The sequence below is a fragment of the Radiomyces spectabilis genome (assembly GCF_025331425.1).
Source record: "Radiomyces spectabilis strain NRRL 2753 chromosome Unknown BYT42scaffold_15, whole genome shotgun sequence".
Classification (NCBI taxonomy): Eukaryota; Fungi; Mucoromycota; class Mucoromycetes; order Mucorales; family Radiomycetaceae; genus Radiomyces; species Radiomyces spectabilis.
Window position 1 is genome coordinate 475,618 of NW_026251940.1, and position 13,697 is coordinate 489,314.

Here is a 13,697-nt window from a genome sequence, read left to right on the forward strand (position 1 = left end):
GGCTTTTGCTTTGTGAAATAAAAGTTTTTATTTTCTGATTAAATACATTGGCCAATTATATTACAGCATACTCGTCGCCGTGCCCTTTTTTTAGTCATGTTTGATATTGCCGGATATTTTGTGTATGGTTTTCTTTTTGCTTGTTTTTGGTACGCTTAGGAGAGGGTTGCTTCCATGGTTTCCAGTAAGATATCGGCGTGTTTCTTTTGGAATGTTAACATGGGTCGGAGACGCACGGTGCGATCACCACAGCCGCCGACATTCACGCCACGCTGACGCATATCTGCCAAGAATTGATCGCGCTTGGCCGGGGTCTCCATATCAAACGCAATAAAGGCACCTTGACCGCGAACGTTGGCCAGCCAGTTCTTCTTTGCAAATTCGCCCAATCGAGACTGAAGGTAGGAACCCACTTGTTGCACGTTCTCCAGCAAATTCTTATCTTGAATTTCGTCTACAATGGCGGCCGCTTGCATGGCACGCACTGGATCGCCCATCCATGTGTTGTACAAACGGTAAGGCTGGGATGGCCGAAGGCGCGAGCTCAAGTAGAAACCAGCAGCTTGGAATTTCTTGGAAAAGGTAACCATGTCGGGAGGGCTAGGTAATTGCCATGCTTCATGAGCCCAGAACGTGCCGGTGGCTCCCACACCGGTTTGCACCTCATCCACAATAAATAGCACGTCATGCTTTTGACACACGGCTTGCAAACCACGGAAAAAGGCCGGCGAAGCTGCATTTTATCAAAAACCATGAGCAAACAAAGTCCGGATTTCCCCCGTTTTTTGAACCACGACCAACTTACCATGGTTGTCACCTCCTTCGGACTGCACGGGTTCAACAATCACCGCGGCAATGGGCTTCTTTGATTCCTGAATAATATTTTCAATGGCTTCCAAGGATTCCTTTTCCACACGTTGGTTATGTTCGACGTTTTGGTCCAATGGGTACTTGAGGGCCGGGAAAGGAGCTTTGGGCCAGTCAAAGGCTGGAATATCCACCTTGTGAATGGCTTTGCTGGCTGTAGCAGTCAAAGAACCAAACAAACGTCCGTGAAACGCCTGAGAGAAACTGAGGATTGCCATATCAGGAGTACCAGGGGCTTGATTCTTCATACAGGAATTAAGTTCTTCCACCGTGAAATCGCGCTCACCACGTCCCTTGGCGGCCTTGTACATGAACGCCGTCTTGAAAGCGTTCTCGTTGGCACATGAACCGCACATCACCGTAAACACATTATCCATGCCTTTGGGAGCCACTCTCATGAATGCTTTTTCCACCGAATCCACCCAATCTTTGTTAGGGTTCACACCCAACGCCGCTCTGTGGTCAAAAAAAAATTGTGTGTGTCAAAATGTATGGATCACCATGAAACTCGCGGTGCACAATGTTCGTGTTACCTGTTGGCTAGAGCCGTCTGGAAGGCCGGTTTGCTGATAAGGTTAAGGAATGCAGGATTATTGTAACCTACAGGAATGGAGGCGATCTGCGCAAAAACGTCGAGCATTTTGTTGCCATCAGCATCAACAATATAGTTGCCCTTGGATTTTTCGTAATCTATCCAAACGAAAAAAAAAAAAGATAGATAACCGTGAGTATCAAAGCTGAGTTGGAAACAAGGAAAAAAACCCGACGGCCTTGGGTTCGCATTAGCTCAATGACATACCGGCTACGAAAAATACAGATCGAGTGTCCTGGTATTTGTTCAATTTCTCCATAATCTTCTTGGAATTGGGACCAGGGACGGCAGTTTTCATTTCTGGACGAGCAGGTTCATCTGGAAAGAAAGGCGCGGCTTCACGGAGTGAAGCCAATTGTCTAGTCGTGGCCAAAACAGTTGCCCGTCTGGCCGAGCGCAAAAGATGCATACGAGAAGAAAGCATGGTATAGAGAGTCTGAGTAAGAATAAGCCGTAATATTTAGGTTGTCAAGACGGTTTATATACGTCCGGGGAGGTCGCGTGGGAAATCAAAAGGAATAGCGCGCTTTTCGACACCTACATTTGCCTTATACGAGAATGCGTCTCCCAGTTTCAGGTCAACGCTTTGTCATTAAGTTCGTTTCTCAAGAGGCAATCCATCCTCATAAGGTATTCACACCGCGTCGGATCTCAATCCATCGAGCCCTGTGATTGGTTCACACTTTTCGCTTCATCAAATAAAATCAGAAGAGAGTCATTCAGCCCGTAACACAATCCATCCAGAAAAAGCAGACCCGAACTTTCATGCTGTTTGTGATCCCTCCCTATTTGCCTTGGTCGATCTTTTTGTCAAATACATATTTTTCCTGTCATAATGGGGACTGCTTTCAATTTCGCTGTTATTCGCACCTAGGGCACAAAGCGAACATCCACCAAATGCTGCACATACGCTGTCACGCCCGCGATAAGCTTGGTCCGTTTTGGAATACCCTTATTGAACCTCTGAAAAAGTCCCATTTATAGGGCCATGGTGGACGGCCTATAAAAAATCGCAGGTCATGAAATAACAAAATGGAAAGGGTTCTCGTACTTGTCGGTGCGATATAGCATAATCGGACGAAGGGGATTATACAAGAGTACGACAGTATCTCGGTTCTTTCTCTAATGGAATCACAGCCAAAGCAACTAGGCTTTCTAAAGTGGATCATCATATTGTGTCCGTTTGTCAGACAGTCATGCATATATTGACAATACAATACTAGAGATCAAAATCGCACAGGGTTTTTCGCAGGTTTACCGGCATGATTTGTCTTCCTTGTAACGATGTAGCAACTTTTTATTTTTCTTTCAGACGAGAATCTCTTATATTGCTAGGCAATCGATAGTTCTGAAATTCAACTTGAATTTTTTTCGGGCAAGAAAAGGTTAGATCAATATACCCTTCTCGCAGCAGCGTTTTTGCGGCTTTAGCAAAACAAAACATGAATGCGAACAGCGACATGCTAAAATTCAGTAAAATATTGAATGAAAACGTACTCTAGAACACGAGAAAGTGCTTCCAGAACTCATTGGCGTTGTCAAAGTATTGCCACAGTTTTCATTTTGATCGCTGTCAATGAGTTACATGTCAGTAGCTTTCCGATTTTTATATATTTCCATGTTGAATAGCCCAGTAAAACCATGCTTCAACGTCATAAATGGGCAAACTGGTGATTTTGTTCAATGCATCCACAAAGACAAGCATTGCACCGATATTAAAGAAAGAAAAAGGGTGTCATGCAAGGGACTCGTTTTTTTTTTATCTGGTGTGACTTGGCCACCACGCAAGCCCGATTATCCGGTATCCTCTAACGCGACGGCTGTCTCTGCGTGGCCTGCTTGAACTGGATTCCCGCATGCAATATTTCGTAATTCATACCGACGATGGCACCGGGCATTGGAGACAAAAGCGGTGTACGTCGTATCATATTCAGCTGATGCTGTCGTTTATTGGCGTCAAGCATGCCCACACCCAGCAAGTTATCGGTAGGCCATCCATCAACGGCATCCTCCCTAGTTTTTCTCCACCACTAACTTGGCCTTTGTTCAGACCGGCTCATGACGCAGACAAACTGGATACCCGACGATGAGCAAATGAACTTGGCCTTTCTTTTGACGAAAATTCGCCAGCTGTTAGTTGACCTTCACTACGCCATTCCCATGTCCGATCTAGAAATGGCGTGGCGCATCATGAACAGAGAAGAATCCATCTGCATTTTGCTGGGTGGCACGTCTGGCTGCGGTAAATCCACACTAGCTAGTCTTTTGGCGCATCGGTAAGATCCATTGCACCACAGGGTTTTTTTTTATACTATATGTCATGCTGATGTATTGACGACGGGATTTATTCTAGCATTGGCATTACGACGGTTTTATCCACGGATCATGTGCGTGCTTTGCTTCGAGGTTTCGACGCTGAAAAGTCCTCACAGTTATTGTGGGCATCCTCCTACCATGCAGGTGAAACGCTGGGAAGTAGTCAAGAGCCACTGAATATTTTAGCGGGCTATGAAGCTCAAAACGATCTATTGCTGGACACGTTGGACAAGATGATTTCAAGTTTCAACGAACGAAAGGAATGTCTCGTGATTGAGGTATTTTAGATCAGCAACAATATCTAACCATTAGATGATACCAGTGGAAGGGTATTTAATCAAATTGCATAGGGTGTAGCGCTATCCATTGAAAACATGCGAAAGCTCGTTCAAAGACATAAAAACTGCATTCCAGTGCTCATCTACATCAGCAATAAGGTATTACAAATCCATGTGTATTTTACTTCGTTTTCAATGCTGATCTCTTATTATTCACAGCAAAAACATGCGGAACGATTCGCCATTCGTGCAAAATACATGACGGTCGCGCCTCGTGCCAACAAATATATCCATTACTTTGATAATATTCGCCTGATACAAGAATACCTGTGCCAACAAGCGGATGAATGGATGGTAAGACAAATCATTGGTTCTGAGCAACAAGGCCCGCGATTAAAAAGCAACATTAGATTCCCAAAATAAATAATACCAACGTGGATAGAAGTTTGGCTATTTTACATACCACCATGGTAAGTGGCGTTGCGTCCCCTCTCCCCCTCCACCCTCAATTAAGCTGTCGCCCAGGATTCTCATCCCCGCCTGATTAGATCAACGTTTTATCTCGCATGCAAACCCTTAAAAAGAGTTGTCTCCTTGAAGAAACGTCGGGAAAACCACAATTGCTGTACGAAGAGTTTAGTAAAGTCTACGATCTGACATGGAGTTCAAAGAAAATGCTTCGCAAGATTCGTCAAAATGTAAGTGGAACCATTTTGTATCTATGCCCATCAATGCCATAAACTGATCAGAGTGGATTACAGACTGGTAAATCGCACAATGAATCGAATGCCGTCTCCATCAATCGATCACACAGCCTTCCTCTGCCGCGGCCTCAGACCGATGACCATGGCTCCCCTATATCGTCAAAAAGGAAGTCGTCCGTTCAGCGCTCCAAGATCCCTCTATCCGTTACATCGAAAAAGGGCGCTTCCGGTCAAAAATATTTGGAATTAAGCCCCTCCAGCAGCACACCGGATTCTCAGCGATTATATTCAAACGATCTGGAACACCTCGATGAGACAGCTTGGGGCAGTTTAGCATCTTAAAGCGGCGGCGAACGTTGTTTGTCATGAATTCGCACCGTCTAGCGTTTGCTATCCCCCGATTCGCCTCGCTCGTGCCAGAGGATGTCACACTGAACACTTGGATCCTCCTATTTTTGGCCTTTATGCCAAGCGCTCGTGATTGCTTCGTTCCAGAAAAGAGACGTTGAAATTTCATTCGCATCTACCAAGGACGGCTGCGCTGACAGTATCCCATGCACTGATGATCTCATAACAGCAGGGCGAACCAGTTTACAAGTGCTGTTGCGCTTTATGAATGGATGACATAATCGCACGGAATGCCATGTCATCCTTCAACAAGATCCTTCCAGAGGGTTAAAGGATGGTACTCATAGCAATACCCGCATACAGTTATGCTTAGAATAAGGAGTAATCTTCACAATACATTTTGTAAGGATCAACCTCCGATCACTCCATGTAATTGTTTTCATGGCTCCCAATATATGCATGGTTGTAGGCTTGCCGGATCAGAATAAACCAACATCACCAGTTGAAGCCTCATTCCAACTAATTACAACCTTCCTGACATTGAAAGGTTACCTCGTGCAAGATATGAATCGCAGTAGTCAATGCCGAATACGATCATAGATCATGCCAATATTTTCGGTGCTTGGGAAACATGAGCACTAACAAAGCTATCATTTATCCGGAGCACTATCTTTTACATTCGAAAAATAACACTGATGAACAAATCGAGGGTCTATTACTTTTCTCTGTACTTTATACGTGTTGTACTGACAGCCCAGAGCAAAGCCATGGAACAATTTCAATTGCTGAAAGTGGCTTTGGGTCTCATGAGCATGCCAATATTTTGACCAACAGATCAGAACTTGGGCGTCCATGGAAACTGCTTCTGTTGCCGTTGTTATTCGTTGCATTCAGCAGCAGCCCAAGAAACCTGGAACCATGGCAGCGCCATGGCACTATAAAAAAAGGGACATTTCTTGAAAAGTGAAACTGCCGAATGCTCTACAGGTTGGTTGGCAAGAGTCCACAAGACTTGGCAAAACCAAAGACGACGAGGTCATTTAAAGTTGTCAGGAAATTCATATGCATTGACTTACATTATGGCCAACCACTCAAAATTGCTTATCACCGCCAGCCCTTTTTTTTTTATCGAATCAGCCCTTTAGTATCATCTCAGCATCCCAGAGACCATGGTGAATAGACTACAGCTATTGAATTATTTTGTATCGATTGCATAAGATAAAACATTAAAATTTGTGAGTACTACGAACAATTGAGAAAAAAAAAGGAAAAAGAAAAAAAACGAAAGAAAAGAAAGACTATACGGAGAGGACAGGTTGAGGAAAAGAAAATACGGTGGATATAGAAAAAGTAACGCTATATTACAGGATCAAGCAGCCCTTTTTTCTTCTTGGAGCCGCAGGAGGGGATAATACGGCACGAATGGCTTCATCAAACACATTTTTCAGTCCTTGCTGGGTCAAGGCGGAGCATTCGAGGTATTTGACGGCGCCAATATCTTTGGCCATTTGAACTCCCTGAGAATACGTGATGGGGGCCATACGTTTCTCGCGAAGCCGTTCCACCGTCTCGCGTTCCTCACGAAGATCCAGCTTGGTACCGACTAAAATGATAGGAATATTGGGTGCGTGATGACTGATTTCAGGATACCACTATATCGGTGTTTTTTTTATGGTGAGCAACATTGGTCTGAATCTCTCACGGTTTTTTCTTTTTCTACATGGGCGGTTCCTACGGTCGATGACGACATATTACCTTGGTTTTGACGTTCTCAAAGGAGGGAGGACTGACAAGGGAGAAACAGCTCAAGAAAACGTCAGTTTGGGGATAAGACAGTGGACGAAGACGATCGTAATCCTCTTGACCGGCCGTATCCCATAATCCCAAATTGATAGGTTTGCCGTCCACCATGACATTAGCCGAATAATTGTCGAAACTATTGAATTAACACAAAAAAGGCAAATCATGAGCTTAATTTTCATGTGTGTATCACCATGGCGACTTTTTTTTCGTTCTTTCTTTTAGGCATTACACTGTTGGGATGTATTCGCCCGGAAATGCGTTGGTAGTGTATGATATCAGTAGACAGGTTTTACCAACGGCACTAGATAATAAAATGCAAAAGAATGAGTCTTTTTTTTTTCTTGTCTGTATTAATAGACTCCTTCCAGGCAAGTATCGTCACGTTTATCGTGATCAGGACTCATCCGCATCTTCATCATCTGTGATTTGAGTTTCCAACTTACCCATCGCCCACCACGACACATTTAATGGATTGCATGGTTTAAAACTGAATGGAGATGACAGATGACGTGAAAAAACGATGAAAGGGAGGGTCAATAAATGGAATAAAAAAAAAGAAGTCGCCTTTGACTAGCTGGAAGCGAATTGGGGAGAAAATAAATTCGCTGCAGAGGTTTTCCAAAGAGAAAGGAACAAAAAGAAAGAAGAGAGGAAAAATAACCAAACGAACTGTACGACAAGGAAAAAGAAAGGGCGGGCACAAGAGGGAAACAGAGAAAAGAATGAGAGAAAAAGAGTAAGAGAAGCGAAACACGTGAAATCCAGATTAAGCAAAGTGAATTGCGGATTGTACGAGGTGAAAAAAAAAAGAGAAAAAAGACCACCTCAACTCACCCAACTTGAATGCTGATTTCAACGGGATCGTCAAACCCACCAAAAAAGACAGCAAAAAAAAAAAAAAAAAAAAAAAAAAAAAAATGAAGGGGAAAAAAGAAAGTTGAAGCACCGCCAGACTCACTCTCGTGTCACCCTGTGTCACCCAACGCATTGTCCTGCTTTCATCATCCTCAAGTGAACTCTGATGATCATCATTTAATATCTATTACCCTGATGTAGCCTGCAAATCCATAGCTAATACATCTCCTTAAAACTTGTATATACTGTTTGGGGCTCATCGTCCACTCGATTCAACGCGAAATCAGTCGTCCGTCGTCCAGTGTAACCACGGTGATGAGACAAAAAAATTTCAGAAAAAGAAACAAATCTAAACCCAAATTGCCTTAGCGTAAGTCGAATCACCGCATCATAAATTTTTCAACAAGTGAGACCGTGTAATCATTGACGAACTACCCATCAATATTCACTATCTTTACTTAATTCACCTGTAACCTGATAACGCATTGCATGAGATCTTCTCCAACTTTCATGCACTAACCTTACGCCGCCACTTCATAATTGAGCGCACGATTTCACGACTAACAAGCCCTTTCGCAGCTCTCTCAATACCTATTTATATATGTTTCGACTGTTGTTCTGGATTTCTGGATGACCTATCATAGATTGAAAAAAGTTGGTATCCTGTTTATACCTTTTTTACCACCATATATTCTTCATTCATCCAATTGCCTTTTCCTTAATAGGGGAACTCAAGTCGTGCTGAGGAAGAGGAAACACCATTACGCGTGTGTGTCTCTGTGCTAAGCATTCATCAACCATTGCATATCAAGATGATAACCCTGTAAGCCTAAGCAGCGCATGCAGTACCATTTCATCGGTTCAACACTGTGTATGGAGTTCTCATTCAGTCGCCATCATCCGCTACAAGAATAAGTGTGCGTTCCGTGAAAACAAAAAGTCTTGGTGTAAAAGCGCAACAGTCACTGGAGGTTATATGCCGTGTCAGCAATTGTTGAAATGACCTTGTGGACTTGCCCTGTAATCTGCGTAGCCCCATTGCTTCCACCAATAGGATAGCGCGAGAGAAATAAAATAATGGGGAAAACAGAACAATATCAAAGTATGCCACCTTAAGATGGGAGGGGCATTCATTTTATTCTTCCGTGTTTGGTAAGGTCTTGAGATCTGAGATCCAAACCGCCATGGCTTCGACCGACATGGGCGCTTTGCTTGGTTCTGCAGAAACTTCTAGCATAGTCTGTCGAACAAAGTCGCTGTATTGTTCAATAACATTCGACTAGGAAAGGAACATGCCCGAGTCAATATCGTGGACGGTGACGAAAGCAACGTATCCATAAGCAACACAACATACCTCCACCGGCTTCAGCAGGATTTCCTCCATCTTCTGATCATGGACATATTCACGGAGTTTCCGTGTCACGAATTTTAAGCGTTCTTGAGTAGCTTCTTTGAATTGCTCGATCGTTGAAAGGATTTCTTCAAGACAATCATGTCAGTTCAGTCTCTGCAAAACTTACAACAAAAAAGTAAGCATTACCTTCAGAGGATATCCGGGGGGTTGAAGCATTGTCCGACGATAGTAAAGATCGTGAAGATAACTAATCCAGGAATAAGACTTTTTTATCAGGAACAACTTGGATGCAGGTTGGACATCGAATACTCACTTTGGCCATACATGTCGCTAAAGGCTCCGTAGCGCCTCGTACACAGTCGACAATAAAGTCCTCACATACGGTTTTGATTTCACGATCGATTTCTCGACGTGAATCCAGGCTGATCTCTACCACGCGAGGCATACCGTGCTGCGCTAAACTAATGAGATTGTTGGGGTTGAAAATTAAGGAACCCGTTTGCTGCCATGAGCTCAAGGAATCTGTCAATCAAAGAATCAGTATCTGAAACCGATTGCTGCCCTTTTTTTCCCCTTCTTCTTCTTATTCCCCACTTTTTTCTTATCCAGTACCTGTGACATGAGAGAAGTCGAGCTCTTTGCTTGCGTGAATGAGATTGGCTTCAAAAGGCGCCAGCTGTTCCTTGAGCACTAGGAAATGCTTGATCAAGAATAACTGCGAATCTAACCGTGACTATTGCATCCGATTACCATGGGTTTCTTTGATAGGTCAATTCATCGTGCCTGTTTTATACCTTTGTGGTAGCAATAGTTTCACTGGCTTTTTTGAGTGATTCGCTACATAAGGAAACAGCTTCCTGCGCTAAATCCTCAAAAACGCGAGTCTAAAAGGGAATCAACAGTTAAGAAGCATGCCATGGGGCGTAAAAGGAATTATGTTCAAGGAACGGTACCTGAACGCAGCGGTATAATTTTGACAAGATCCAAAGTGTCTTTTGCAGGGTTGGGAACCATCCTCGGTCTTCATCCGTGCCTTGAGCAAGGGGAGAAAATGGCGATGGTGATAACGAGGAGGAGGGCGATGATACAGATGGTGCGGCGTGGGTGGATGTGGTGGGCGTTTCGGGAGTGTCTTCCTCGACGGTCAGCGTAGCAGGATGCGTTAATGAATCGGTTCCCTTGGCGCGTGATTGTTCCAGTACAACCGAAGTCTTACTAGTAGAATCTACTTGTTTTGCAGGATGATCAGTAAGGTCAAAGTGAGTCACAGCGATGATCACTTCAGCGAGTAATCTCAAAAAGGGAGTGCATCATTCCTACCTTCGTGCGCCGACGACGGTCGCAAGTCAAAGTCTTCCGGTTTGGCCTGATAGTTTTGTATATCATGGTGAATAAACCGCTGGGCTCGGAAGACCAATTTGCCTTGGGCATCTTCAAGCACATGCTGAATCAGATGGCCAAACATTAACCCCTGTTGAGAATTGTTGTCGGTGCCTGCTTGCGATAAATCAGTACCCTTCACCCATTGGATGTGAGAAACTTATCTTACCAATGCGGCGTTCATCTTGCATCACATAGAGTTGAAAGATACTGCATAGATCCGATAGGGTAGAGATATCGTTTTCATGAATGATCCGAGGACGAAGATAGTCGTAGAGATAGCTCGTTAATTCATCCAGATAAGCACTACAGAAAATCATCGGCATATTCGTGGTAAATAACTTCCCCAATGAGGATCTGCAGATCCACACAACATACTAGAGCTCATCATCGGCGGAACGGAAAAAGTGGCGTGCCAAATTATATTCATCCATACAAAGGTTCATCATGTAAGCACACCCATTTTGTGCCTACATGATGGAAAATAGAGTGGATTAGAATAACAAATGATGTGATGTGTTTGCATGCTCAAGTTTAGCTTACAAAAGTCAGCATATTTGTTGTGCTGGGTGCCAATTGGGCGATTTTCCGTGAAATGATGGGATTCAAAAGTTGTTGTCTTGTTTGGAAATAAGCATTGAGAATGTCACGGTAAAGAGCTTCATATCTAAACAAGACTGCTTATTAGAGACGGAATTCGGCAGATACATGTTGGCGAGGCCACCATTTGACTTACTCTTTATGGCCCTGACATCGTGATTCCAATTGGGATATCAACGGTCGCAAGGACGGACCCAGCGCTTTAAATTTGACATACAACAGTGTTGTCTGTTTTGACTGGCCAGTCACGGAAGCATCGGTCTAGACAGAACGAAAATATATCAATTGCTCAACTGGTATGTTTTCTTTTTTTTTCGGATGCGAGTCTTACCTTGGCTTTGATCTGTTTATAGATATCGTAACCTAGGGATTTGATGCTAGTCACTGCATGCATTTTGATTAATGTCATGCCACGGGTCATGCATTGTCGGAACCGCATCAGATACAGTTCCGAGTCTCGATACTCTAACTAAAGGCATGATGGCAAATGTGAGCTGAGGTGGTTTTGATTGGCTGCGGCCGGTATACATGATGATCCACTCGGCGTCTTGCACTTACATGCTGTTGCATGTAGTTGATACACTCATCCAGTGTCTTCAACATCGGTACAAATTGCGGATTCAGACAAATATCATCACCAGGGGCATTAAACAGTTTAGCGATAGGATCCAAATGATTGTAATACGCTAATTTTTCAGCTAAACCATCGGCCAATTTCGTTAGCGAGCCCTTTAGTTAAATGGCGAGGGTTAGTTCACATCATAAACAATGATAACAAAGCATCATAACAGATGTGCCATGCATCTCACTTGCCTGTTCGTGTAACAAAGTCTCGCAAGTCGACTGTAGTGATTTGGTGCGTTCTTCTACAAAGGCATAGGTCCCCTTCAGCTCGTCGAATAACCGTGTCGTGCCATCCAGATCACGTAAAAACTCGTCACAGGCATTACGATAGAGCATGATGATTTCGAAATAATTGCTGTTGTTAAAAATGAACGGGTTAAAAACAACGGAACCAAGAAGTCTCAACTCAAAAAAGCCTACCGGCACACGTCTTCCTGATCCTTTTCCATTTCTGACTCCATCACGGCAAACCAGTCAAAGAACTGTTGCAAGGTTTCAACTGGTTTTTCGGCACCGAGGGCGGCCATCTGTTCGTGATTGGCTTCGTTCATGGCGGCCAAGTTGGTGACGGATCGTGGTTGACTCGATAGTCCACTGAGCTGTTTGGAAAGAACGCCTGCGTTCAGGGGATAAGGTGAATTGGAGGAGATGGAGTCGGGTGTGCGACTTCCAGGCGAATAGAGTTTACCCAGAGAAGGCGAGGTATGCAATCGATCATTGAAGAGCTACAGCAGTGCGTTTATTGAGAAAAAGTCGGGGACTATATCCGAAAATGAAGTTGGACGTACCCAGTGCGACGGCAGTGGTAATTCCAAGCATGCTTCTTGAAGTTGGTACACGCTTTGTTGTTGCTTGTCATCCAACTGCGTCTTTTCCTCCCACTCTTCCAGAGAGATCCCCCGCGTGGCTCGTACCATGCTTTTTTGTACGGGATAGGTTAGTTTAGGCCCAGTCAGACCAGACAGGTGGTTGTAAAAATAAAAAGCTGACTCCAGTCATTCTTTTTGGGAAGTGGCAAGAACCTCTTTGGATCGCCGCTTGTGACTCGCATCCCAAATCTCCAAGCACGAAATGGAAACCATTTTGCGCAGGCAAGAAGTGGTCGATCGCGTATTCACGCGCCATGTGGCAATTTCGACGACTAACTACGCAAGGAATGACTAACTGCAAAGGGGGATGTGTGATGGTGTGAATGTTCTTCGTATAGGCTACTCATTGGATATCGCCGTGTTTCATGTATGATATGGAGAAGGCTGAACTGCATTGTTTGTTAATATTATCATCAGCATGAATCTAGCACTATTTTCACCAAGACGGCATGACATCAGCCTGATTGCTTATTTTTATTTATGCAGTGGGTCTATCCTAATTTTGACATCAGATACTGCGCAAGCCGGATATTGAACGGTTGGCTGAATCTCCAATGCAACATTTACTGATATGCCAACATGGTCATTTGGTTATATATGGAATACAGTAGCCGACATGGTTTGTACTTACAGCATAGGATGATCAACCATGCCACCTCAAGGAAGAATAGACACATGCTTATATCGTGCTGTTGTCCAACCAAAGTATGGTCAGGGTCGGCTGTAGCTCGCGGTGAATGCAGCACAAGCCTTCTTTTTGCACACAAACAAATAGAGACTACAGGCGCAGTTGGTTAATGCATAATATTCACCGATTGAAAAGAACAAAAAATAACATGCAAAGTGAAAATTGAAAGCATATTTTTCACCAAAGTGTTATCTGGAAGAAGTGTAAAAGCACGGCAATTCGTATACAATTATCTGAAGCGAATAGATGACATATAAGCATGATACAGTATGCGAGGAAAAGCAAGGGTCCATCCCAACGGTTTTCCCTTTGGTATGGAATTTTATTTTTATTTTTTTTAGCTGCACAAGAAGAAGGATGTACCTGAATCAACAGGCGAGTTATTGATTTCTTAACAGGTAAGGGGCAGGTATGCACGG

The 13,697-nt window shown here is 43.7% G+C and overlaps 4 protein-coding genes across 4 annotated transcripts; 1 reads left to right on the forward strand and 3 right to left on the reverse strand.

The window, feature by feature from the left end:
• Positions 1–2: 2 nt before the first annotated feature.
• Positions 3–1,965, reverse strand: BYT42DRAFT_586904 (4-aminobutyrate aminotransferase). The gene is made up of 4 exons (XM_051570111.1): positions 1,667–1,965; positions 1,401–1,557; positions 806–1,323; positions 3–733 (listed from the first exon to the last, which is right to left on the reverse strand). The coding sequence occupies exons 1-4, from the start codon at positions 1,881–1,883 to the stop codon at positions 156–158; spliced, it is 1,470 nt and encodes a 489-aa protein (XP_051419140.1). The 5' UTR covers positions 1,884–1,965; the 3' UTR covers positions 3–155.
• A 1,350-nt stretch (positions 1,966–3,315) lies between these two features.
• On the forward strand, positions 3,316–5,099 carry BYT42DRAFT_618043 (uncharacterized protein; the record flags this gene model as incomplete). The annotated part of the gene is made up of 8 exons (XM_051572242.1): positions 3,316–3,445; positions 3,510–3,735; positions 3,813–4,053; positions 4,126–4,212; positions 4,273–4,407; positions 4,464–4,523; positions 4,602–4,751; positions 4,815–5,099. 8 exons carry the CDS (start codon positions 3,316–3,318, stop codon positions 5,097–5,099), a joined length of 1,314 nt encoding a protein of 437 aa, XP_051419141.1.
• Positions 5,100–6,311: 1,212 nt separating this feature from the next.
• Positions 6,312–7,704, reverse strand: BYT42DRAFT_586917 (rac protein). Its single transcript, XM_051570112.1, has 4 exons — positions 7,352–7,704; positions 7,138–7,209; positions 6,861–7,041; positions 6,312–6,757 (listed from the first exon to the last, which is right to left on the reverse strand). The coding sequence occupies exons 1-4, from the start codon at positions 7,384–7,386 to the stop codon at positions 6,467–6,469; spliced, it is 579 nt and encodes a 192-aa protein (XP_051419142.1). The 5' UTR covers positions 7,387–7,704; the 3' UTR covers positions 6,312–6,466.
• Positions 7,705–8,723: 1,019 nt separating this feature from the next.
• BYT42DRAFT_133455 (Sec34-like family-domain-containing protein) lies at positions 8,724–13,013 on the reverse strand. Its single transcript, XM_051562207.1, has 18 exons — positions 12,510–13,013; positions 12,410–12,446; positions 12,142–12,337; positions 11,911–12,076; positions 11,656–11,826; positions 11,429–11,566; positions 11,234–11,358; positions 11,041–11,164; positions 10,876–10,967; positions 10,667–10,803; positions 10,438–10,611; positions 10,071–10,345; positions 9,912–10,001; positions 9,730–9,850; positions 9,431–9,639; positions 9,304–9,364; positions 9,118–9,242; positions 8,724–9,042 (listed from the first exon to the last, which is right to left on the reverse strand). Exons 1-18 carry the CDS (start codon positions 12,636–12,638, stop codon positions 8,899–8,901), a joined length of 2,514 nt encoding a protein of 837 aa, XP_051419143.1. The 5' UTR covers positions 12,639–13,013; the 3' UTR covers positions 8,724–8,898.
• Between the last annotated feature and the right edge of the window lie 684 nt (positions 13,014–13,697).